This window comes from Rhinopithecus roxellana, chromosome 6, assembly GCF_007565055.1.
Source record: "Rhinopithecus roxellana isolate Shanxi Qingling chromosome 6, ASM756505v1, whole genome shotgun sequence".
In the NCBI taxonomy this organism is placed as follows: domain Eukaryota; kingdom Metazoa; phylum Chordata; class Mammalia; order Primates; family Cercopithecidae; genus Rhinopithecus; species Rhinopithecus roxellana.
This window is the reverse complement of record NC_044554.1, coordinates 42,364,274-42,390,306: the sequence shown is the minus strand read 5'-3', so window position 1 is coordinate 42,390,306 and position 26,033 is coordinate 42,364,274. Positions and strand designations below refer to the sequence as shown.

Here is a 26,033-nt window from a genome sequence, read left to right as displayed (position 1 = left end):
AACTAAATATATCACACTGAGTTGTGCATTCATGAGAGGCACTTTGTAAAGGAAAGCCATCTCAGCTTCCAATTCCTTTGTTAAGAAATTCCTCTCTACCGCTTCTTCCATTTACATTTTACCTTTTCGAAAATAAATATGAGTAGCCCAAACCTACAAGGAAACATCATAGTACGCATAGGCTATAAGCTGTCTAGGTGAGAACTCTAAGTTGTCTCCCCCATTTAAAAGAGCATTCCCCTATCTTACCCCATCAAAGGCATTTGAAAGTCTGGCATTTGCAGATGATTCTAATAATAACACATGAATTTCAGCAATCAAATTTGTCTACAGGCTGGGGTGTGTTTTTTTTTCATTATGTTCTTATTTACGGTGATACTGATTCCAAATGCTCTGAAGCTGGCAAATCTCTTCCTTGAAATAGCAAAAGTCACAGTCATTAAAGAGACAGCAAAACAGAACACAAGCAATGTGAAGCCCTGGGGAGAACAGGGTCACACCATGGTGCTTGGTCACTTCTTACTCAAGTTTTCTTTAAATGCGTTTGACAGCCAGGAATGGAATAACTGAAGCGAGGCATCCCGCCACTTCACCATTCTCTAGCATTTTGGGGTGCTCCATATTCAGGACCCTGAAGTTTCCAAGATCAAAGGCAGTGTGAATCTTTTTTTTTTTTTTTTTTTTTTGAGACGGAGTCTCGCTCTGCCGCCCAGGCTGGAGTGCAGTGGCCGGATCTCAGCTCACTGCAAGCTCCGCCTCCCGGGTTTACGCCATTCTCCTGCCTCAGCCTCCCGAGTAGCTGGGACTACAGGCGCCCACCACCTCGCCCGGCTAGTTTTTTGTATTTTTTAGTAGAGACGGGGTTTCACCATGTTAGCCAGGATGGTCTCGATCTCCTGACCTCGTGATCCGCCCGTCTCGGCCTCCCAAAGTGCTGGGATTACAGGCTTGAGCCACCACGCCCGGCCGGTGGCAGTGTGAATCTTATGTGCAAACGAAATGCTCATGCCTGCTTATAGGAATTGTCCATGTTAAGTTATTAATGTATCATACGAATATTCTATCAATAACAGCTCTTACAAGCATCCAAAAGGGCTGCAGAACCTAACATGTTTCTTCTAGCTAGCGGAGACTATCGAGCTATATAACATCAGAGCAGATGTGGACTGGAATGGCATTGTAGAACATTCCGGCTGAACAGCAGCTCTGCTAATACCAAACCACCTGACATTCCCACACTTCTCAATCATCTGGGCTAAAGGGCCAATGTACCAAAGCCAATTTCTTAGTTGTGACAGTATTCTGGAGTTTTGCAAGATGTTACCACTGGGAGGAACTAAGCGAAGGCTACATGGAATTTCCTGTTCATCTTTGCAACTTTCTGTGAACCTATAATTAGTTTAAACTAAAAAGGGTTTCGTTGTTGTTCTTCTTGTTTTTAAAAGCCAGTTAGTGGCTGAAGCTTTAGCTGGGGTTCTCACACTATGGCTTGTGTAAAGATACATACTCTCCTCATTCTTTCCTCCCTGGGGCCTAAAAAAACACAAAGAGAAATGTAAATGCACAACCTAGTTAGGATTACAGACCCACACAGCAAATGCTGTCACACTGCTATGATCTGGTTGGGGGCAAAAACAAGTATTATTTCTGATTAGGAAGGCTCTTTACAGGCAGGGGGGAAGGCAGGTGATGTTCAAATAAAGAGATCCTGGCCAAGCATGGAGCTGTGTGATAACAAGTTGTCTCTCAGCTATTTCACTCAGAACCTCAGCAACACAGGAAGAATGTTATCTCTTGGAAACACAAGACTTCTCCCATCTCTGCAATTATAAACCAAGAAGAAAAGCAAACAATGCCAGTGTGACTTCTTCTCCAAAATTCCTTTTGGAAGTGCAGAGGGTATAACCTTCCACTCCAAAAAGTTTTCAGCCATCTTGCTTTCAACCTTTGAATACAACCAACCAAGACAAGATGTTGATCAGATAAGCCTGTCGTACAGGGAAGTATTAGTGACAAGATGTACAACCGTCCAAATCATCAAGAAACTCAAATGATGGTGATAGGAGATAGGCAATTTCTGACACCTAAACCAATATAACTATAGCATTCAAGCCAAAATACGTACAATGTGAAATCCTAAAGCTTCTAGAACAATGCCAGAAGAAGTGGAGGAAAAAAATCTCTGCACATGTGCAACTGAAATTAACCTATTCAACAATTACTGTAATTTAGCTGTGGGCTAGATCCTGGGATTACAGCACAGAGCAAGCTATCGGTCTTACCATCAAGTGTCTTACCACTTAGAGATAGGCAGATAAATGAAGGCAATTCGGTTATGGTTTCCCAGTGTGGATGACATGTAGGTTGAATACTGATGAATGAACCAGGAGCTAGCAAATCAAATAATCTCATGAGCACACTCAACAGTACCCTTTATGACACTGTTAGGACTTGCACTATGTGCCTTGCAAGTATTACCTGTAAACCTCACAATGAAAGCCCTGCATGAAAGCTACTATTACCCTAACTTAAATAAGGTCAGAAAAGTTAAGTGCCTTGGCCAAGACCACATAGCTAAAGTTTGGGCCAGGATTCATTCCTCTCTTTCCTCCCCATGCTACTGATTTAAACAGCAGTCCTCATCCATTCTGGCACTAGGAACCACTTTGGTGGAAGATCATTTTTCCATGGACAGAGCAGATGGATGGTTTCAGGATGATTCAAGCGCATTACATTTATTGTGCACTTTACTTCTACTGTTATTACATTGTAATATATAATGAAATAATTCTACAACTCATGATCATGTAGAATCAGTGGGAGCCCTGAGCTTGTTTTCCTACAATTGGATGATCCCATCTGGGGGTGCTGGAACACAGTGACAGGTCATAAGGCATTAGATTCTCATAAGAAGCATGCAACCTAGATTCCTCATATGTGCAGTTCACAATAGGGTTCACACTTCTATAAGAATTTAATGCCACTGCTGATCTGACAAGGGGGGGAGCTCAGGTGGTAAAGCGGGCAATGGGGAGTGGCTGTAAATACAGATGAAGCTTTGCTCCCTTACCAGCCTCTCACCTCCTGCTGGGCGGCCTAGTCCCTAACAGGCCATGGACCAGTTTATGGCCCGGGAGTTGGGGACTGCTGCTTTACAACAAAGAAGGTAACAAGGTAAGTTAAAAAAGCAAAATATTAATAAGACATATCAAAGAGTATTGAAGGCCAGGCGTGGTGGCTCACGACTATAATCCCAGCACTTTGGGAGGCCAAGGTGGGTGGATCATCTGAGGTCAGGAGTTCAAGACCAGCCTGGCCAACATGGTGAATCACCATCTGTACCACAACTACTAAAATTAGCCAGGTGTGGTGGCGGGCACCTGAATCCCAGTTACTCGGGAGGCTGAGGCAGGAGAATCGCTTGCACCTGGGAGGTGGAGATTGCAGTGAGCAAGAACGCACCACTGCACTCCAGCTACAGCAACAGAGCAAGAAACTGTCTCAGGAAAAAAAAAAAAAGAAAGAAAGAAAAAGAAAACAAAAAGAGTATTAAGGCCATTAATTGTAAAAAGAAAGAAGCTTCTCATAGTAGTTTAAGGAAAACTTGATGGCTAAAGTTACAACTCACCTAAGTTTTAAAGGCACAGTAAATTTCCATAGGATGTTGGAACTTGACAAATCCAAAAAGTGAAGTCCGTCCCCTTCCCAAACCTGTGATTCTTAATTCTTAGCATATCCCATTCTAAATGAGAAGTACGAATACCCATCTTGTCACCTAAGCAGGGACCCTGGGGATCCTCTTTGACTCCTGCCTCCTCCTTATAATTGGTTATATGTGATTCAGCTTCAGTGTATCCAAATATTAAATAATTCAGCAGATAAAAACAGTGAATTTCAGATCACTGGTTAAAGGACTTACTATTAAATTGAGATAACCGTATTTTGGGACAGAGTCTCTATGTTAAAAATTCTTATACTTTATATAAAAATATTTCCTCTGTCTGGAATTTATTTTGGAAAGAAACATTTACCCATAAAAATGGCTGTCAATATTTGTATAGTCTAGGCATAATGAATCACATTCTTAAGACTTTGGTATCAAAAAGAAAAGACTGATGGATTTGACTATATAATGTAAAATTTATACTTGCCAAAAAAGACTACGAATGAATTAAAGTGAGAAGCACAAGTTGAGAGAAATGCCTGCAAAGTGATGTAAAAAAGGTTTGTTTAATGTATAAAAAGTTCTTGATATACACCATGGAATACTATGGAGCCATAAAAAGAATGAGTTCATGTCTTGCAAGGACACAGATGAAGCTGGAAACCATCATTCTCAGCAAAGTAACACAGTAACAGAAAACCAAACACCGCATGCTCTCACTCATAAGGGAGAGTTGAACAATGAGAACACATGGACACAGAGGGGGGAGCATTACACACTCGGGCCTGTCGGGGGTGGGGGACAAGGGGAGGGAGAGCATTAGGACAAATACCTAATGCATGCAGGGCTTGAAACCTAGATGACGGGTTGATAGGTGCAGCAAGCCACCATGGCACATGTATACCTATGTAACAGACCTGCACGTTCTGCACATGTATCCCAGAACTTAAAGTAAAATAAAATAAAAAGTGCTTGTAAATCAATAAGACAAAGATAAACACTCCAATAAAAAAGGGATAAAGGAGTCATCAATAGGCAAATCTCTAAAAAACATATAAACATATGAAAAAGTGTTCATCATCAATACTATTTTTTAAAATGCAGATTTAAAAATGTAATGCCATTTCCCCTGCATCAGAACAAGATGGCCAAGACAAATAAGATTTAGTGTTGGTAAGAATACAGAGAAAAAAAGTCTTTCATATACTCTTCATGTGATAGTTTTGCATACCTGGAAGACAGTTTGTCAATTTATATTAAACATTCTCAAAGATGAATATAAAACTCTCAGAATAAGATGATGAATTTAACTCATGAATCAGAGACCACTACTCAAAATTCACTAAAAAACTACAGTAAAAGGATTTCTAAAATAAACAAACAACAACAACAAAAACCATAACCTTCCAAAGCCAGAGGAAATGCAAGACAAGACAACAGCCATGAAATTGAGCAAGCTTGAATGCAGGTTCAGGATAATCAAGTGACTGAAGTATAACAGATGATCCCAAGCCAACAATGCCAAAACTGAGAAACCAACTCAATATATACCAGAGGACACTCAAGAGGCAATGGAACCGGCAGCCCCAGGTGCCTTTGGAACTGGGGGTAAAATGGACAGACCAAAATAAGGAAGGCCAGCACAAACGTTATTTGAAAAGAAACTGATCACTAAAATTCCCACTCCCACGTTTTTTTTTTTTTTTTTTTTTTTTTGAGATGGAATCTCACTCTGTCACCCAGGCTGGAGTGCAGTGGTGCAATCTCAGCTCACTGCAACCTCCACCTCCCGGGCTCAAGCAATTCTGCTGTCTCAGCCTCCTGAGTAACTGGGATTATGGGTGTGCACTACCACAGAGCTGATTTTTTTGTTTGTTTTTTTTTTTTTTTTTTTTTGTATTTTTAGTGCAGACGGGGTTTCATCATGTTGGCCAGGCTGGTCTCAAATGCCTGATCTCAAGTGATCCTCCCACTTCAGCCTCCCAAAGTGCTGGGATTACAGGCTTGAGCCACCACATCCAGCCTCCACTCCCACTTCTTGTTTCAGCCCACACAAATCACTCCACTGTCAAATCAAGTACGTCCAACTCAAGTACGCAATATCTGATCAGCTTTTTAAAAACTGTGATACAATGAACATAACAAGAAATTTACTATTTTAACCATTTTAAGTATACAGTTCAGTGACATTAGGTACATACATATTATTGTGCAGACATAATCTATTTCCACAACTTTTTTCATCTTCTCAAACATATCCCAAACCCTTAAGCGGTAACTCCTCATTCCCCCTCCACTTAGCTCCTGGCTGTCTAATCACTATTTAAGAGATAATCATAAACAGAAAAGACTCACCAGATACTTAAGGAAAGCCTCCAACATGGAAGCTAGAAACTAAACATCAATGAGAAAAACGTAAGTTGTAGAGATAGACTATGTAGGGAGAAAAACTTAAAACAAAAAATATTATTAACATCCTCCAGGGATAAGAAAACATATTGCTTCCAATAAAAAAGGACAATATGTTATAAAAGGAGCTTTCAGAGAATAAAAATGATCACCTGGAAGTAAAACTATGATAGCAGAAATATAAAAAATGGATAGAAGGGCAGAATAAAAAAACTGAAGTGAGAATAAAGAAAACAGAGCAAAAATATCAGATAGAGAAAGATAAGATACCAGAGAAAAATAAAAAATTAGAGGTTCAATTATTAGAGGCCCCAAACTAGAATAATAAAAGATGCTGAAAGAGAGAACAGAAAAAATGAGGAGGAATTATCAATTAAAAGTCCAAGAAATTTCCAAAGATAGATAGACAATAGATTCCAGATTGAAGCCACTAAATGCCCCATCCAATCAATGCAAACTGACCCATATCAAAACTCATCATTGTAAAATCTAAAACTATGGTGACAAGATAAAGATTCTACAGGCTTCCAGAAAGGAAAAAAGAACATGCAAAAGATCAGGAATCAGAATGCCTTTGGTTCTTCCAAAACAACAACAACAACAAAGAAAGATAGACAATAATGAAGCAAAACCATCAAAATTCTGAAAGAAGGTAACATCTAACTCAATGACACCATCATTCACCTAGAAGATGAGGCTAAAGCCATCTTTAGAGGCATGAGTGAGCTTGAAAGATTTTCTCTTCCTTGCAGTCTCTTAAGAAGCTTCCAGTTGTTGTGTTTCACCAAAAAAAGGAACATAAACCAACAGAAAAGCACAGGAGACAGCACAGAAGAGGGTCAGAGAATCTGGAAGAAGACGGTCAAGGGAGATCCAAGATAACAACAACACACAGCCACAGAGGCCGACCCCCATAACAGGGCAGTGTGACTTCAGACAGATGCATTGAGAGTTGTCATTTCTAACACTGCTTCTGCAAACGTACCTCATCTTAAGCTGAGGATGGATTGCCTGAATGAGTGTAGCACTCATTCTTATCTATAATTGGATGTTTTGACTACAGGCTTTCCGCCTGCTGCCTGGATCAGTGGAAGACATTCATTGTATCATATCTCATATTTCTCAAGACATGTTCTGCTTTGACCTGCTCCTGAGGATAGGCAGTAGGTCTTGATAAGATCAGAAGCAGAAAATACAGAGAAGCCCATTCCATCTGTCCAGATTTTTGCCTTAAGTCCAGTACCTGGTCTACACAATAGCCCACTATGGCGAGTCCCATGTTTCCTGAGCTCACTCATGACTTAGCTGTCTTCTCCAGAAGAGGCTTTTGTAAACCCTTAGAAAGGTACATGGGTGAATGTTCTCATACTTGACATGGTAGGAGAAGAGATATTTATTAATAAATATATTTTAAAAATAAATAGAGGAGGTAATTAAGCAAGAAAAATAAATAGAAAATATTCAGATGGAAAGTAAGAGGTAAGATTATCATTATTTGAAGATAACATGATATTCTATATAGAAAGCTCTATAAAATCTACAAAAAAACCTATTGGAGCTAATAATAAAGTTTAGCAAAGTTAAAGGATACAAGATGAACATACAAAAATAAGTTGTATTTCTATACAATAACAATAAACAACCCAAAAATGAAACTAAGAAAACAATTCAATTTATAATAGTATTAAAAAGAATAAAACATTAAGGAATAAATTTAACCAAGGAAGTGTAAAATGTGTATACTGAAAACTAAAAAACATTGTTGAAAGAGATTAGAGACCTAAATAAATAGAAAGACATCTATGTTCATGGATTGGAAGCATTAATATTATCAAGATGACAATACGCTCCAAATTGATTTACACATATAATACAATCCCTAAAAAAATTCTGACACCTATTTCTCAGAGAAATGTTCAAGCTGGTCTTAAAATTAATATGTAAAGGGACCCAGAATAGACATAACAATCTTGAAAAAAGAACAAGGTGGGAGGTCTTGCACTTCCCACTTTTAAAATTTACTATAAAGAAAAAGTTATCAAGACAGTGTGATCATGCCATAAGCACAGATGCATAAATCAAAGAAATAGGATTGAGAGTCCCAAAATAACTTCTCATATTTACAGTCAGTTGAATTTAGACAAGGGTGCCATAACCATTCAATGAGGAAAAATTGGGCCTCTTGAACAAATGCTCATGGGATAACTATATACGTAAAAAATAAAAATAGAAAGAATTTGGATCCCTACCTCAAACCATATCCAAAAATGAGCTCACAATGGATATAAACCTATTTGGAAGTGCTAGGCCTATAAAACTCTTAGAAGAAAACAAAGGTTCAATTCTTTGTGACTTTGGATTAGGCAACAGTTTCTTAGATATGACACCAAAAGCTCAAACACCCAAAGGAAAAAAAGATAAACTGGACTTTATAAAAATTAAAAACTTTTGTGCATCCAAGGACATTATCAAGAATGTGAAAAGACAACCCACAGAATGGGAGAAAATATTTGCAAGTATATTTGCAAAAAATAGTTGCAGAATATTTGATAAAGATGAGTATTCAGAATAAAGAATAATTACAAGTCAATAATTTTACAAGTCGAATAATCAGTTTTAAAATGGGCAAAGTACTTGAATAGATGTTTCTCCAAAGAAGATAGACTAATGAAAAATAAGCAAATGAAAAGATGCTTAAAATAATTAGTCATTAGGGAAATGCAAATCAAAACTACAAGATACCACCTTATACCTACTAGATTGACCATAATTTAAAAAAAGTAAAAAGTGTTGTCAAGGATGTGGAGAAACTGGAACCCTCCTATATTAATGGTGATCATGTAAAATGATGCAGCTCATGTGAAAAACAGTCTAGCTGTGGAAAACAATTTGACAGTTTCTCAGAAAGTTAACCATAGAATTGTCATATAACCCAGCAATTCTACTCCTAGATATGTACCCAAGAAAACTGAAAACATGTCCAAATAAAAATGTATACATGAATGTTCATAGCCCTATTATTCTTAATAGCCCCAAAGTAGAAACAACCCAAATGTCCATCAACTGATAAACTGATAAACAGATAAATAGAATGTGCTACATCTATACTCAAATATTATTCAGTCATAAAAAGAACAAAGTACTTATATATGCTGCAACATGGTTGAACCTTGAAAACATTATGCTCAGTGAAAGAAGCCAGCAAAAAAGGCCACATGTTGTAGATTTCATTTATTATCCAATGTCCAGAACAGGCAAATTTATCATAACAGAAAATACATTAATATTTGGCAAGGAATGGAGTAAGGGTAGAATTGCAACAGGCTACTCCCAGGTTCAGGGTTTATTTTGCAGGTGATGACAATGTTCTGGAATTAGGTAGTGGTGATAGGTGCAAATCATTTGAATATACTGAAAATCGCTGAATTGTATACTTTATTTTTGTTTTTTGGGTTTTTTTTTGAGACAGAGTCTTGCTGTGATGCCCAGGCTCGAGTGCAATGGTGTGATCTCAGTTCAGTGCAACCTCTGCCTCCCAGGTTCAAGCAATTCCCCTGCCCCATCCTCCAGAGTAGCTCGGACTACAGGCGCACGCCACCACACCCGACTAATTTTTGTATTTTTAGTAGAGACAGGGCTTCACCATATTAGCCAGGCTGGTCTCGAACTCCTGACCTCAAATGACCCACCCGCCTCAGTCTCCCAAAGTGCTGGGGTTACGTGTGAGTCACAGTGCCTGGTCTATCTTATTTTTATAGTATATTTGATGGTGTATGATTTATGTCTCAATCAGAAGTGAGGAAAAATAAAGAATGGCTATGTATGAACCAGTGACGGAGTGTGTCAAGTATTATGACTGTGATACCTCTGTGCACCCAAATTCCTCCATCCCAGTCACCCAAAGATCAAGGCAAACACTGCAAGTTCATCATTGGACCAATGGAGCTACGAAGACCCAGGGTAGCCATCTGGGAGACAGAGGCCTTATTGGTTTGAAGCTCAGGGAAGAAGATAAACTGTTCTGTGCTTCAGTGGTAGATCCCATTGGACAATTTCAATGGGAAACTGTCAGAACATACACAATGGAGGAGACTGCCCAGTGTGTCCTGATGCTGAGAATCACGAGTAATCCCAGTTTAAGAAGGGAGAGGGCCGAGTGATATGGTTTGTCTCCTCCACACCTCATGTTGAAATGTGATCCCTAATATTGAAGGTGGGGCCTGGTGGGTCATGGCAGTGGATCCCTCCTCAAAGTCTTGGTGCCATTCTTATGGGATTCAATGAGTTCTCACTCTTAGTTCCCATGAAATCAGATTGTTAAAAAGAGCCTGGCACCTCCTCCCCTCTCTCTCTCTTCACTTGTCGCTCATCATGTGACCTCACCAACTCCCCTTCCTCTTCAACCATGAGTAGAAGCTCCTGAAACCCTTACCAGAAGCAGATGCTGGCATCATGCTTCTTGTACAGTCTACAGAACCATGAGTGAAATAAATTACTTTCCGTTATAAATTACCTAGCCGTAAGTATTCTTTGTAGAAAGACAAATGGACTAAGAAACCAAGGAAGAGAAGAACAGCTGCAAAAAGAAGATTAGGGGAGAATCAGCAGAGAGTAGTGTCGGGGCACCAGGAGGAGTGATACACCATCAAGGAAGCTGCTTGACAATATCAGATGGTGCCAAAAGATCTGGGCAGCAAAATGCCCACTGGACTTGGTGAGCAGTGATTTCTGGCAAATGTTGCCTGAGTGATTTCAGCTGGATGTACAGAGTACAAAGAAATGCATCTTACTTGGGCTTAACATAGGCCAATGTCAATATTCAAACTGAGTGAAACAAATGACTTAAAATAAAAACAAAATTCCCTGACAAAGGAAAACCTGCAGTCTCATCTTGTCTGCTTCTCCAGAGTGCCCTGGCTTTGTACACCCATTCCCTGAGCCCATCTTGACCAGAGCTTAGTGAATCTGCGAATAGATCAATCTGCCCTCATTAAAATGATGTTTGCAGAGCTTTTTTAATAATAAAAAAAAAGGGGGCACAGATTATGCTTTACCCTTCAGGGGGAAAAAGCAGAACATTAACTTGTTTATACTATTGATCTTAACTATGCAAAATGTGCATTAAAGAGGGTAAGGGCATGGGCGAATGAGCAGTTGCCTCTGGTTAGTCTCTTCAGTATTTATTTTTTTCCAATTATATTTGCTTTTTGATACATTTGAATTTTCCAACAAAGAGCATGCATTTCTTTTAAGATCAGAAAACAAAACTGTGAGGCTGGGAGAAAAAACGTTTTAATCAAATGTGAACTAGCAAGCAGGAACAACAATATTAATGTAAGAAGAACTAAATTCAGGGCAAAAAAATAAAACAGGGTATGCTTCTAAGATAAAGAGAGCATTACATAACAGTAACAAACATCACTATTAATGAAGCCATGCAGATACAAATCTGTAGTTGCCAAGAAACTGACGAGATACCAGAAAACAAATATTAGGAACACAGGAAGGAAGAGGCATTATAAAAGGAGATTTTAAAACACCTTTATCAAAAAGACTTAAAAAAAAATAAACTCATAGCCTACCAGAATACACAAAATTGATGTCTGGCAGGAATTCAATTCCATGATTACAGTGCGTGGGGGTCTTTTTAAATAGATGTAGAACATTTACAAAACTCGATAATACCAGTTACAAAGAACATCGTAATAAAATGAAAAATATTAGATTCCTCTTCTAGTTCAAGAGAAGAGATTTCTGGCCTAGGGAAAAAACATAAGAGAACAGAACCAGGAACTGAAAAGAGGGAGATCATGTTAATATCGTCAACTCCTGGTCCCCTGGGTATTTGGGAGAGGAGGAGGATGATGAATGGATATTGATTTATGGTCTGGCTGAACCAAATACCTCTTTCTCCTATTTTCTTATTCACTAAACATCTTCATGTAGACCTGAAATGTGAACCATTAAAATGGGACTCAGACAGGGCTCAAGGCATGGTTGCTTAACCCAGTGGTTCTCAAAGTGTGTTCCCCACACAAGCTACATCAGTATCAAATAGGAGCTTATAAGAAATGCAAATTTTCAGCCCTACCTCAAGCCTCCTGAAGTAGAACTTCCTCCAGGGTGGAGTCCCAGGGGGTTCTTACACTAAAACATTTGATGTTAGAGGTGTATAAATACCCCAGCTTCCTCACCCTTGGAGCAAGTTAACTCTGAGGTCTGAGTTTACACTGGCTCTTGGAATTTCCCCAGTGAAATTAAGCTCTGTCACCCACAGTACCAATCTTTTGGGGATGCTTTCCCTTCCTATTCTTATTTCCCCAGTACCCTACTGGTGCTCTCTTTACCTCCCAAATAAACTATTTGCCCTCTTGATTTGAATAAACCCATCTACTTGCAGATGTTTATTTCAGGGTCTACTTCTGGGGGAACCCAAATGAAGATACCTACTAGTATGGTTTGAATATTTGTCCTCTCCTAATCTCATGTTAAAATGTGACCCCCAATGTTGGAGGTGAGGCCTGGTGGGAGATGTTTGGGTCATGGGGGTGCATCCCTCATTTATGGCTTAGTGCCTCCTTCATGGTAATGAGTAAGTTCTCAGAGAGTCTGGGACCTCCCTCCCACTCTCTTGTTCCCTCTCTCACCATGTGACACTCACTTGCTCCCCTTCCCTTCTGCCATGACTAAAAGTTTCTGAGGCTTCACCAGAAGCCAAGCAGATGCTGGTGCCATGGTTCTTGTACATTCTGCAGAACTGTGAGACAAATAAAACCTCCTTTTTAAATAAATCACCCAAGGCCAGGCATGGTGACTCACACCTGTAATTCCAGCACATTGGGAGGTTGAGGCAGGAGGATCATTTGAGCCCTGGAGTTTGAGACTAGCCTAAGCAACATGCCAAAACCCCATCTCCACAAATATATATATAGCCAGGTGTGATGGCACATGCTTGTGGTCCCAGCCTCTTAGGAGGCTGAGACAGGAGGATCACCTGAGCCCAGGAGGTGGAGGCTGCAACAAGCTGGGATTGCACCACTGCACTCCAGCCTGGGGGACGGAGTGAGACTCTGTCTCAAAATCAATCAATCAGTCAATCAATCAGTCAATCAATCAATCACCTGCCTCAGGAATTCCTTTATAGCAACACAAAATGGACTAATACACCTACTGAATCCAGTAAGTGTCTAACCCTGTACTGGAGATCCCTGCAGTCAAGGAGCTGGAGTTATGGCTGAGATTGCCTTAACCTTCCCTTCCTCCTCCTGGGCTGGGCTCTACCTAGATTTCCTCAGGAGAGGGTGCACCACTGGCAATAGTCTTCACCCCAATCCAGCCCGATCTGTAGTTCATGCTCCTCTCTGGGTGTTCTAGCCCTGGGCCACCTCTAGTCATTTTGCCACTAGCTCACACCTGCCCTTTTCTTAGCCCTACCTGGCTTCATCATGCACTCCCTTATTGAAAGACTTAACGCGTTTCAACGACCAGTCAGGCCCTGGGAAACAACATCTCAGCCATTTCAGAGAGTCCACTGTGCAGACACACTTCAAGCTAATAAGTGTGACAGCTAGTAGCAAGGTGCTGAGATAGCACAGCACCAGGGCCTCATTATCCTAAAGGTGTATAAATACCCCAGCTCCCTTGCACTTGGAGCAAGTTAACTCTGAGGTATGGGTTTTTCCTGGATTTTCCCCAGTGGGATTAAGCTCTGTCACCCACAGTACCAATCTTTTCAGGATGCCTTCCTTTCACAATCTTACTTCACCACTCAGAGGTTAGAAGAGGCTTCTGTGAGGAAGTGCTTTGCTGGAGACAGCTGGGGAAATACAGAGGGAGTCCCTGGGAGGGGTGCATGGAAGGACTGCTGGAGCAAGATGTCTATGGTAGGTGCAGAGAAAGGCCACAGAGCAGAGAGCCATGGGCATGTCAAGGAAAGAGAATTTGCTGCACGACTTAGAGGCTTCCAGGAACTGAAAGAGCCTCCTTCTCACAAGGAGACAATCATTCTCAGGTTTAGAAGAATCTATAGATAACTAATGGCCAAAGGTAAGGAAATAAAACTAGGGATGTGAAAAATCCACCAAATGACCCAACTCTGTAAGCCAGAGGTCCCAGAGAAGGCATACCACTGGCCCCAGGTACATCCAAGCCCTTCAGAAGAGTGGGCCGGTTCAAAAGGGCCAGGGACATCAGCTCCCAGGCTGATTAAATGGAGAGGCTCATTCCTGTGCTCCTCAAGATAATCCAGTATTAAACAGGACCCGTGGCATTGCCTCCTCCTCACCATCTTCCAGACACCGGAGCAGCTTGCAGGGTAATCCCTCTCCTACTCACCATGATGAAAGGAAGGGGTTTAGCCTACCCCTAATCCTGTAGTTGCTCAGAAGATAAGCTTTCTTGGCCTTCAGGCACTCACTCTAGCTGGCCTTCTTTTATCTCGTGAGCTTGTGGAAGTCGCTCCCAGCAGTGAGCACACTGAATTTTGCATGGTTGGGATCCAACACAAAGGCACCATTAGCAACACCCACCCCCACTGCCCTGGATGCCATGCCTTTGTCCAACTATTAAATATCTCCAAGGACCTCCCAGGAGTTTTGTTATTGACATGCAGTATTTTCCTGTTGTACAGTTTCCATTGAGCCATCACTCCTAGTAGCGCTGAATTCCAGAAGATGAGCAAACACCACTCATTTCTACTTAAGATCATTTTGGGCACGGTGGCCTAGAGGAGAATTCCAATGTAGATAAACAGTTCCTAACACAGGATGGAATTTTTTATTTTACTTTTTGGAGAAGGACAACAAAGATGGGGCGTGGCGGGGGGCGGGGAGTGGAGGAGGAATTCAGCTCTTCACTGTCATCTACTTTAGGTAACGAGAAGAGGGAAGTTCATCTAGATCCATGGCCAGTCAGTGATTCTAATGAGCCCTAGAGCAGTGGTCCTCAACCTTTTTGGCACCAGCGAGCGGCTTTGTGGAAAACAATTTTTCCATGGAACATGTGGGTCAGGGGAGATGGTTTCAGGATGAAACTGTTCCACCTCAGATCATCAGACATTAGATTCTCATAAAAAGGTTGCAACCAGCCAGGCGCAGTGCCTCATGCCTATAATCCCAGCACTTTAGGAGGCTGAGGAGGGCAGATCACCTGAGGTCAGGAGTTCGAGACCAGCCTGACCAACACAGCAAAACCCTGTCTCTACTAAAAATACAAAAATTAGCCAGGCATGTTGGTGGGTGCCTACAGTCCCAGCTACTCGGGAGGCTGAGGCAGGAGAATCGCTTGAACCCGGGAGGTGGAGGTTGCAGTGAGCCGAGATTGTACCACTGCACTCCAGCCTGGGCGACAGAGAGAGATTCCATCTCAAAAAACAAAGAAAAAAAAAAAATCTCCCATTCCCCAGATATGCTCCAGGGACCAGGAAACACAGATACTCGGGCTCACGCTGGAATGAAAGTGGCATTTCCCCCTACTGTCATCATGTCCTGTGCACAGGTCAGCCACCCCTGTACCTTCGTCGCTGTTGTCATCCACCAGAATGATTTCCTTCAGCAGGTGTGTGGGTGTGTGATTGACGGCACTGTGCACTGACCGCAGGATCACCGACAGGGCCTCGTTCACGAAGATGAATATGATGGATATCTGGGGCAGGTCCTTGGAGTATTTGAGCTCCTTACACCTGGGGAAGGAGAGATCGGAAACGCAGAGTCAGAGGAAGGATAAAAGCTCAGGCGCTGCAGCTGGACACAGTGTAAGATTTCAGCTGAATCCTCATCCACTCGTCCCAAGGTGTGAATCACTGGTTCCCTTAGGCTTCTCCTTGGCTAAGAACTGAGAATAAACCCTAAGGAAGAGAGCACTAACAGATGCAGCCCCACTTCCCCCAAATTCACCACCTATAGGTAGTGAGTTAGAATGTTAGCTCTGTGATAACAAGAACCTCTAGTGGGTTCAGTAGACGTCTGCATTTGGGTTCCCCCAGAAACAGAGCCTGAAACAAAGGTTTGAGTGCAAGTAGTTTATTTTGGACATGAAGAGAGCATCACCAAGGGAGTTTCAGGCATCAGTCCCAGGCATATGTCTACCTGCATCTACCTGTGCCACCTACCTGTGCCCTGAGCTTCAGGGCACACCTGCATGACTTCTGACTCCAGCCCCTCCATTTCTTGCCTGAGACCTTCTTTGCTGATGCCTAAGAGATTACTCCACCCCTTAAATCTCTCAACTAGAGACGACTGGGGACAAGGTGCAGTGACTCACACCTGTAATTTCAGCATTGGGAGGCTGACGCAAGAGCATCGCTTGAGGTCAGGAGTTTAAGACCAGCCTGGGCAACATAGCAAGATTCTGTACCTACAAAAAATTTTAAAATTAGCCAGGTGCAGTGGCGCATGGCTGTATTCTCAGCTACTCGGGAGGCTGAGGTGGGAGGATCACTTGGGCCCGGGGGGGTCAAGGCTGCTATGAGCTATGATCCTGACACTGTACTCCAGCCTGGGTAACATAATGAGACCCTGTTTCTAAATAACAACAACAAAAAGAACACCAGGAATTGATGTATTAGGTTGGTGCAAAAGTAATTGCGGGCTTTGCCATTACTTTTAATGGCCACAATTACTTTTACACCAATCTAATGCAAATACCCCAGCTCCCTCAGCCCTAGGTCGGGTTAAATGTAAATTCCCGCAGCAGGATTAAGTCCCCATCACCCACAGGAGCAATCTTCATAACACACCCTTTGGAGAGGGGGTGGCTTTCCCTACCAGTCTTACTTCCTCCTCCCCTAGTGATGCTTTCTTCACCTCCAAAATAAACTACTTGCACTTAAACCTTTGTTTCAGGCTCTGTTTCTGGGGGAACCCAAAAGAAGGCATCTACTGAACCCACTAAGTGCTTGGTATTATATTATACTAGAGGTTCCTGCTATCATGGAGTTAACATTCTGGGAGAAGAAATAAAACATCCATGCCAGTAATCATAGTAAAGGAACAGGACTCCACATCTGGAGGAGCATGCAACCTAAGGCACACCGGCTTTTCTTCGGGAAGTCCTAGAACCTCCCTGGAGACAGGAGACAGGAAAACCTGCTGACATCCCTCCCTCAGAATACCCAGCAGCCCTCACATGCCCGAGCGCAGAGATTAAAGGGAAGGATTCCTCTCATCCAGTCTGGACTCCAGAGCACAGAGTTTAGGCCTTCTCCACGGCTCCAGGTGATATAAGAGATGATTTAGTACCTGAGGAACGTGCCCTGCTTTTCTCAGTCACAGATGCACCGAGAGTCTGTCCAGGCAGCACCGATGACTTTAATTTTATGCTTATGCCTAAGCCACATTGGAAATAGCAAAGAGAAACACAGTGGAATGGAGTGCCGAGGTACCTGCACTTTAATGCATCCTTCTTCTCCTTATGGGAGATTGCACAATATATAGCACAACAGAACAGGGAGCAGAACAAAGAAAACAGATGAAGCCACGGAGTGAGAGAGGAGCGGAGCTGAAGAGAGAGCAAGAAATACGGCTGTTTCTTATGCTGAGCAGCTTGGGCTGTGTTGGGCTGTATTAATCATGTAGGCAATTTTCAGAAGAAAATAAAGTTTTGTTACAGTGTTTGTGTCTCCTGGAGGAGATCGTCCAGGGATGCATTGATCAAGCAGCCTCATTTTTACCACACTGCTGTAAATCTACTTCTGGGGGCTGCCAGGGAGATTACAGCGATTATTGACGGGCTGGCGGGCAGTTGGCAGGAATCATCTCATTGACTGTGTGGTGGTCTGCTTGTCAAGGGCACTCCAGAGGGTCCCTCGGAACTCCCTCGACCAGAGGGCAGCAGCCATCCCGTGCCTGGTAGTGTGGCAGCTGTTCCATCTCAGCTCATTCTCACCCGCTGTACACGTGCATGTGTTACTGGAAAGTGGTCCTGATTCAGACCCCAAGAGAGGGTTCCTGGACCCTGAGCAAGAATGAACATGGGGTGAGTCCGTAAAGTAAAAAGAAGTTTATTAAGAATGTAAAGGAATAAAGAATGGCTATTCCATAGGCAGAACAGCCCCTAGGGCTGCTGGTTGCCCAATTAAATGATTATTTCTTGATCATATGCTAAACAAGGGTGGATTATTCATGACTTTTCTGGGAAAGGGGTGGGTAATTCCCAGAATTGAGGGTCCTCCCCTTTATAGACCACGTAGGGCAACTTCCTGACAGTGCCATGGCCTTTGTAAACTGTCAAGGCGCTGGTGGGACAGTCTTTCAGTCTTTCGGCATGCTAATGCATTATAATTAGTACACAATGAGCCGTGAGGATGGCCAGAGGTCACTTTCATAGCCATCTTGGTTTTGGTGGGTTTTAGCCAGCTTCTTTACCGCATCCTTTTATCAGCAAGGTCTTTGTGACCTGTACCTTGTACTGACCTCCTGTCTCATCCTGTGACTCAGAGTGCCTGTAACTCCTGGGAATGCAGCCCAGTGGGTCTCAGCCTTATTACACCCAGTCCTTGTTTAAGACGGAGTCTCTCTGGTTCAAACACCTCTGACACACGGTGTCAGGGCATACGTTACACACCCACTGACTCTGTGCATATCTTCCTGGGGCTGGTTTCTCTGATCCTTCGCTTTTAACGGCTTCTGGATTTTGAAATTGAAAAGAAATGAGGCCAGACTGTACAGTCCTAGCACCATCTTCTCCAGTCACAAGCAATGGGGTTACGCTGCAATCAGGTCGTAAGTCAAGCCTCTTGGCTGGAGCAGGCAACGCCCCCTGGTGAAATGGGAAACGTAGCAGCCTTCAGGACATGGGGTCCTCAGTCCTGCCCTTTCATGGGTCCAGGGTCACCATTTAAAAAATCACAGGGGATTTCAGAAGCGAAAAGTGCTGGACCCCACCTGGGATCTGTAACCCTGGGAACGCTGCTCACCCCACCTGTCTCCACAGCTCAGCTTCTCAGTCTGTGAAACTGTGGCAGGCCAGGTCTCACTAACAGCTAAACAGGCAGACCTCTGTAACAACTATTTAAGCGCTGAGTGGTTAAGTTAAATATTAAAAGCTGAAAGAGCCTGTGTCCTCGCCGGGCGCGGTGGCTCAAGCCTGTAATCCCAGCACTTTGGGAGGCCGAGACGGGCGGATCACGAGGTCAGGAGATGGAGACCATCCTGGCTAACATGGTGAAACCCCGTCTCTACTAAAAAATACAAAAAACTAGCCGGGCGAGGTGGCGGGCGCCTGTAGTCCCAGCTACTCAGGAGGCTGAGGCAGGAGAATGGCGTAAACCCGGGAGGCGGAGCTTGCAGTGAGCTGAGATCCGGCCACTGTGCCCCAGCCTGGGTGACAGAGTGAGACTCCACCTCAAAAAACAAAAAACAAAAAACAAAAACAAACAAACAAACAAAAAAAGAGCCTGTGTCCTCATACAAAGGCTGGAATGTAACAAAAGCCCACCGAGAATTTTGCCCCGGCCTTTCCTGGACCTTGAAGCAGGACAAGATAACGGAAGGAATTCTCAACAGGACTCATTTAGGATGAAACAAGTTTTCAATGGAGGTCTGAAGAAACTCCCCAGAACTCCACAAACAAGTTTTATTGGGGGTCTAAAGGAACTCTCTCCATGATTATTTAGCAGGAGACAAGATAAGGGTATTCACCCTCAGCACAAGGACCCATGTAGATTAAGTAAATTTACTGAGGCTCCAGAGGAAGGTCTTCAAGACTCACACTTTAGTTATAGATTAGAAGAAGCTAGGACGGGTGCGGTGGCTCACGCCTGTAATCCCAGCACTATCGGAGGCCAAGGCAGGCGGATCCCAAGGTCAGGAGTTCAAGACCAGGCTGGTCAATATGGTGAAACCCCATCTCTACTAAAAATACAAGAAAAAAAAAAAAAAATAGCCAGGCATGGTGGCAGGCGCCTGTGGTCCCAGTTACTTAGAGGCTGAGGCAGGAGAATGGCTTGAACCTGGAAGGCAGAAGTTGCAGTGAGCCAAGATGGTGCCACCGCACTCCAGCCTGGGTGACAGAGTGAGACTCCATCTCAAAAAGAAAAAAAAAAAGAAATAGCTAATCACTTACATGTTTAGATGAATGCATGCTTACATGTAGACATATAGCTCAGAAGGCATACAAGTTCGAAAATCCTTAGTGATTTTCAGCTGGTCTGGTGATATTTTCCAGGCCTTCTCCCTGTAGCCAGTTAAAGAAATAAACTCTCTTCTTTCCCATCTCATCTGCATCTTGTTATTGGGTCCAGGGAATAAGCAGCCCCAGCAGCCTTTGAGAGCCCATGAAAATGTCCCTGGGGACAGGAGACAAACTACCTGCGGAACGCCAGGTATTGATGTGCAAATACCCCCAGCCCCCTCAGCCCTGGAGCAGGTTAACTTCAAATTTCCCCCAGCAGGATAAAACCCCCAGTACCCACAGGAGCTATCTGTATAACACATCCTTTGTTGGGGGGGCGCGTTGTTATGCACTAACTCATAAAATAAAGGTCCAGCCTGCCAGGCTGGCCCTGCCATTCTCCCTCCTGGCTCCTCTGCTCACTTTTGCATTTCCCTGATGACCACCGGCCAGGCTTCCAGAGCCATCACCCAGATCCTGCCCGCACGACCTACTCAGGGCTCTCTTCCCGGTCAGGACCCAGGTTTCTAACCTCGCCCAGCTAAACAATGATTCACCTCTCCTGGGCCAGAGTCCTCCAAGATTCACGGATTTACTTGACAGCAGACAATATAAATGCTGTAATTATTATCATAAAAATCAACATTCTTTTTGCTGATCATTAAGCTCTAGGGAGGTAGACGCTGCCTTTAAAAGAAATCTCGAAGCCCAGCCTTTTGCCTGATATATTGAAGATGCTCAGAATATGCTGGGTAGATGGAAAGATGGACAGCTCAAGTTTTGTCAGAGGCGTGTGAACCAGAGCAACTCCATCTTGGATAGCAGCTGGGTAAAATGAGGCTGAGACCTACTGTACTGCATTCCCAGATGGCTAAAGCATTCTAAGTCACAGGATGAGATAGGAGGTCAGCACAAGATACAGGTCATAAAGATCTTGCTAAAACAGGTTGCAGTAAGAAGCCGGCCAAAACCCACCAAAACCAAGATGGTGACAAGAGTGACCTCTGACTGTCCTCACTGCTACACTCTGATCAGCACCATGGCAGTTTACAAATGCCATGGCAATGACAGGAAGTTACCCTCTATGGTCTAAAAAGAAGAGGCATGAATAATCCACCCCTTGGTTACCATAGAATCAAGAAATAACCATAAAAATGGGCCACCAGTAGCCTTCAGAGCTTCTTTGTCTATGGAGTAGCCATTCTTTATTCTTTCACTTCCCTAATAAATGAGCTTTCACTTTACAGACTCACCCTGAATTCTTTCTTGGGCAAGATCCAAGAACCCTCTCTTAGCGTCTGGATGGGGACCCCTTTCCTGTAACAGTGCTAAGCATTTTCTGCCAAGAGTAGACATAGGCATGGGTTGATACGTACGTTACTTCCAATCAGATACTAATACCCAACAGGGCAGAAAGACCAGTGAAGGAAGGCAGCTGACGGTGGACGGGAGAAGGGAGAGGGGACCCCACAGGCCACAGACATGCTACAGATTGCACAAAGCGTGGAAACAGATGCTCCCGCCCCTGGGAGATAATGCTGCATCCATTCCCACTGTGGCCTGAGGGCTATCAGACAGTGCATCCAAACTGCATGGTGTCTGGACATCCCACACGCTGGCAGGAAAGAAGCCCCTCCCTCATTCTCTTATTCCTGAAGAGCTAAGGGGTGAAACGTTCACGTGCTCAGTGCCAGGGTGGCCTGCATGGCGCCCTCTGGTGGGCCCAGCAACAGCCAGTGCTGGGCAGGAGGATCCAGGGAAGGGAACCATCAACTCAGACCCTGGCTTCTGGCCCCGTCTCTCTATAATGAAACCTACAGATTTAGACACATTTTCTGCCTCCCTGTTGGCCTCCCAGGCTATAAAAGCCAGGCAATGGGAGGCTGAGGTGGGCGGATCACTTGAGGTCAGGAGTTTGAGACCAGCCTGGCCAACATGGCAAAACCCATCTCTACTAAAAATCCAAAAATTAGCGGGGCATGGTGGGGCATGCCTGTAGTCCCAGCTACTCAGGAGGCTGAGGCAGGAGAACTGCTTGAACCCAGGATGTGGAGGTTGCAGTGAGCCGAGATCACACTACTGCACTCCAACCTGGGCAACAGAAGGAGACTCCATTTCAAGAAAAAAATAAAAATAAAAATAAAAGCCAGGCAAGTAAGAGCAGGCTGGAAGCTTGCAAGGATAAAAGAAATTCCAGATGTGAAAGACGCCCAGGGAGCAAAGAGAGATAGGCATGCCACATAAACTACAAAATACCTCAGCATCTATACCTGGGGGTTGCTGTGTGCTCCCTCTAGCAACACCGACTTGAACCTGGGTTTCACAAATCACAAATTTCCTTTCAATAACTAGTCAGTAAGCAATGAACAGTCCTTTATCTGAAAGAAGATTGGTACCCGGAAAGCTATTTTAAGGTGTGAAGGTCTGGACCAATTTCTTTTTTTATTTTCTCCCCACCCCGCTTTGCAGACAGGGTCTCTCTCTGTTGCACAGGCTGGAATGCAGTAGCTCAATCACAGCTCACTGTAGACTCAACTTCTAGGGTTCAAGTGATCCTCAGCATCCCAAGTAGCTGAGACCACAGGTGTGCACTGCCACGCCCAGCTAATTTGTATTTTTTGTAGAGATGGGGTCTCGTTAAGTTGTCCAGGCTGGTTTTGAACTCCAGGGCTTAGGTGATCCTTCTGCCTCAACCTCCTGAAGTGCTGGGATTACATGCGTGAGCCACTGCACCCGGCTGGACCAATTTCAATGGCCAAGACCAGAAAGGGGCTACAAAGAAATTCAAAGCCAAGTTCCTTAAGAGCTAATTGGAAAACAGATCCTCTGCAACGCTGTTGTCATAGAGAAAAGACAGTAGAGACATATAACCAACCAAGTGAAATCTCTAGAACAGTGAACACCTTACTGCCCATCTGTCCATCTGTCTGTCTGTCCACATGCCTGGGATGCTTCCTTGACCTCTGAAACTCCTTGAGACTAACCACAGTTACCCCCCGCCCCCCGCCCGCCAGCCAGCCACCTCTGGGAATCACTGGAGAGAATCACGGTTGAAATCACGGTAGGTCAAGGCCCAAGGTCTCCAGCAGGGAAGAAATCGAAGCCCAGAGCGCCGGTCGTGCAGTCTCAAAAGCAGACCGCTGCCCTCACAGGACCACTTTTAAGGAGACAGTTTGCCTGACCACAATGTGGTAAAAATGAGAGGTATCAAGACATGCTTATGGCCGGGCACGGTGGCTCATGCCTGTAATCCTAGCACTTTGGGAGACCACGGCAGGCAGATCACTTGAGGTCAGGAGTTCAAGACCAGCCTGGGCAACATGGCGAAATCCTATCTCTATTAAAATTACAAAAATTAGTTGGGCACGGTGGGGCACGCCTGTAGTCCCAGCTACTTGGGAGGCTAAGGCAAGAGAATCGCTTGAACCCAGGAGGCAGAGGTTGCAGTGAGCTCAGCCAGTGCTACTGCACTCCAGCCTGACAGTGAGAATCTGTCTCAAAATAAAAACAACAACAACAACAACAACAAAAACATGCTTGTGACCCAGTCTGCCAACTTGAAAACAAAAAGCTCCCCAAACATCCCCATCACTGGAAAACAATTTAGGTACGACAGGGCCTAGGAGGCTCAGCAGGCTACAGAAAATGATGATGCTGCTGCTGACGATGATAACTAACACATAGTGTGGGCTACATGCCAGAAACTGCTGGAAGCTCCATGTACTAGGCTTTAATCCTTACAGTAAACCGTAGGACGTAGGCAGCAGTATCATGCCCATTCTGCAGATGAGGAAACTGGGGCCCAGAGGGGTGAATTCACTTGTCCTAAGTCACACAGCGTGTCTGAAAAGTAGCAAGATGGGAACAGTACCTTATGGTGTTTAAACTTCCAAACGCCCCTGCCTGGACAGGCACGGTATGGCGGCTGCAGGGGGCAAACTTCCACACAATTTCCAGCCCAACCACTAAACCACTTCCTACGGGAGACTTGATTTCTTGTCTTTTCTTTTTTTAAGATGGAGTCTTGCTTTGTCAACCAAGCTGGAGTGCAGTGGCGCTATCTCAGCTCACTGCCACCTCCACTTCCCAGGTTCAAGCGATTCTCCTGCCTCAGCCTTCTGAGTAGCTGGGACTGCAGGTGTGTGCCACCACACCCGGCTAATTTTTATATTTTTAGTAGAGGCAGGGTTTCACCATATTGGCCAGACTGTTCTCGAACTCCTGGCCTCAGGTGAGCTGCCTGTCTCAGCCTTCCCAAGTGCTGGGATTACAGGCATGTGCCACCACACCCGGTCAATTTTTGTATTTTTAATAGAGATGGGGTTTCACTGTGTTGGCCAAGCTGGTCTTGAACTCCTGACCTCAAGCAATCCGCCCACCTCAGCCTCCCAAACTGCTGGGATTACAGGTATGAGCCACCACACCCAGCCAATTTCTTGATTTCTTCATCTCTGCCCTAAAAGCCCCAACTAGGAGAAAGTCCTCTACAGCCAGGTGCACCATGCCCATGGCCCGCTGGGGGCCAAGTATTCCCACATAGTATATCTGAGCTGGGTCAGGTTTGATTTCCTATCAAGGAGATATGAGTGAGCGGAAGCCGGCTCCACCTCCCCTGGGGTTAATAAGGCTGGCGGGAATGTGGATGAAGCTCATGCAGGAGAGTGTTCTACCCCCCAGCTCCAGAACTGAAGAACTCCAAGCAGAGGGGAGCCAAGGTTGTCCTCAGCCTCTCTGGGCTTTGCAAAAGTCCTGTGCTAATGAGTCACTGCAGCACTTCAGCCACTGTGCACCCAGGCCTGACTCTCTCGTCCCCATCATCCCTCAGGGCAGGCACACAGAAGAGGATCTTAAAGGGGCTAGGGATGGAAGGTGCACCTGTGCATGCTCAGCCGGCTGGGCAGGTGACCGAAGGGCCTGAGCTCAGCCCCCAGTCCTTGTCTCTTGGGTCTAAGGCAAGTGCTCCCCTTTCCAGGGTCTACCTGGGCTTCTCGGTATCGCTTGGCTCACGTGGGCGAAACTGTGTGGCCGATCTGCAGGACTTCCTTGCTGCTCCCCTCAACTCTAGCTTCCAAGTGCAGTGATGCCCCTCAGTCTCTGCCCTAACATCTGCTGCACCCGAGGGACGGGACCAATCACCAAGCACTGCCCCACCCCAGTCACCCGGAGTTCTGGGATATGAGGGCTAAGGTACATTAAACACTTCTAACAAGGCAGTTGTCAGTGCAAAGCAGGAGATGCTAAGTGTCAAACGGAAGTATCTACAAACAGCTGTAACAGATGGGCTACGCTGGACCAGGAAGGTGGGGACGGTGAGCTCCAGGCTGGATCTGAATGGATGGATCTCACTGAATCAGACTTGTAAGGTCAAGAACAGAGGGAGAAATGGGACATCAGAGCTCTACTGAGCACAGAGGCACTCTTCCTCGACCTTCCAGGGGAAACCTTCGTAAGCTTGTTTAGAGATTACGCAGTAAAGAGCTAGACTCACAATGGAATGACAGCCTCACACCAGGTTCTGCAAATTCCGACCAGGCTAATTCCTATTCATTTCCAAAGCGCTCCACAAACATGCAGAAGATCATGAGCATTAGTAAAATCTTTACCGCTGATGAAGGTCTGTGCTCTCTAGGCGCTCAGGCCTCTCCACCACATGCCACCCCCAAACTCTTAGAGCTCTGGAAGGCAACATGGGATGGAAACTGTGGGATTCGAATGGAAAAGGTAGTTTGAGTCAGAAAACACCACCTTGACATCCTCAGAGTAGCTGCAAGCCGATGAGAGAACCCTTGAGAACTGCAACACGCTGTGGACATACACATTTTCACATCGTCTCTTTCCACTGCCAGAGGAA

At 44.4% G+C, this 26,033-nt stretch overlaps 1 protein-coding gene across 1 annotated transcript in view; it reads right to left on the bottom strand.

Moving 5' to 3' along the window:
- The window catches only part of GALNT17 (polypeptide N-acetylgalactosaminyltransferase 17), a 612,717-nt gene that overhangs the window by 324,324 nt on the left and 262,360 nt on the right, over nucleotides 1–26,033 (bottom strand). The window contains exon 3 of the mRNA XM_010376806.2: nucleotides 15,586–15,752. Within this exon, the coding sequence (XP_010375108.1) occupies nucleotides 15,586–15,752 (167 nt within the window). The remainder of the gene's footprint in view (nucleotides 1–15,585; nucleotides 15,753–26,033) is intronic.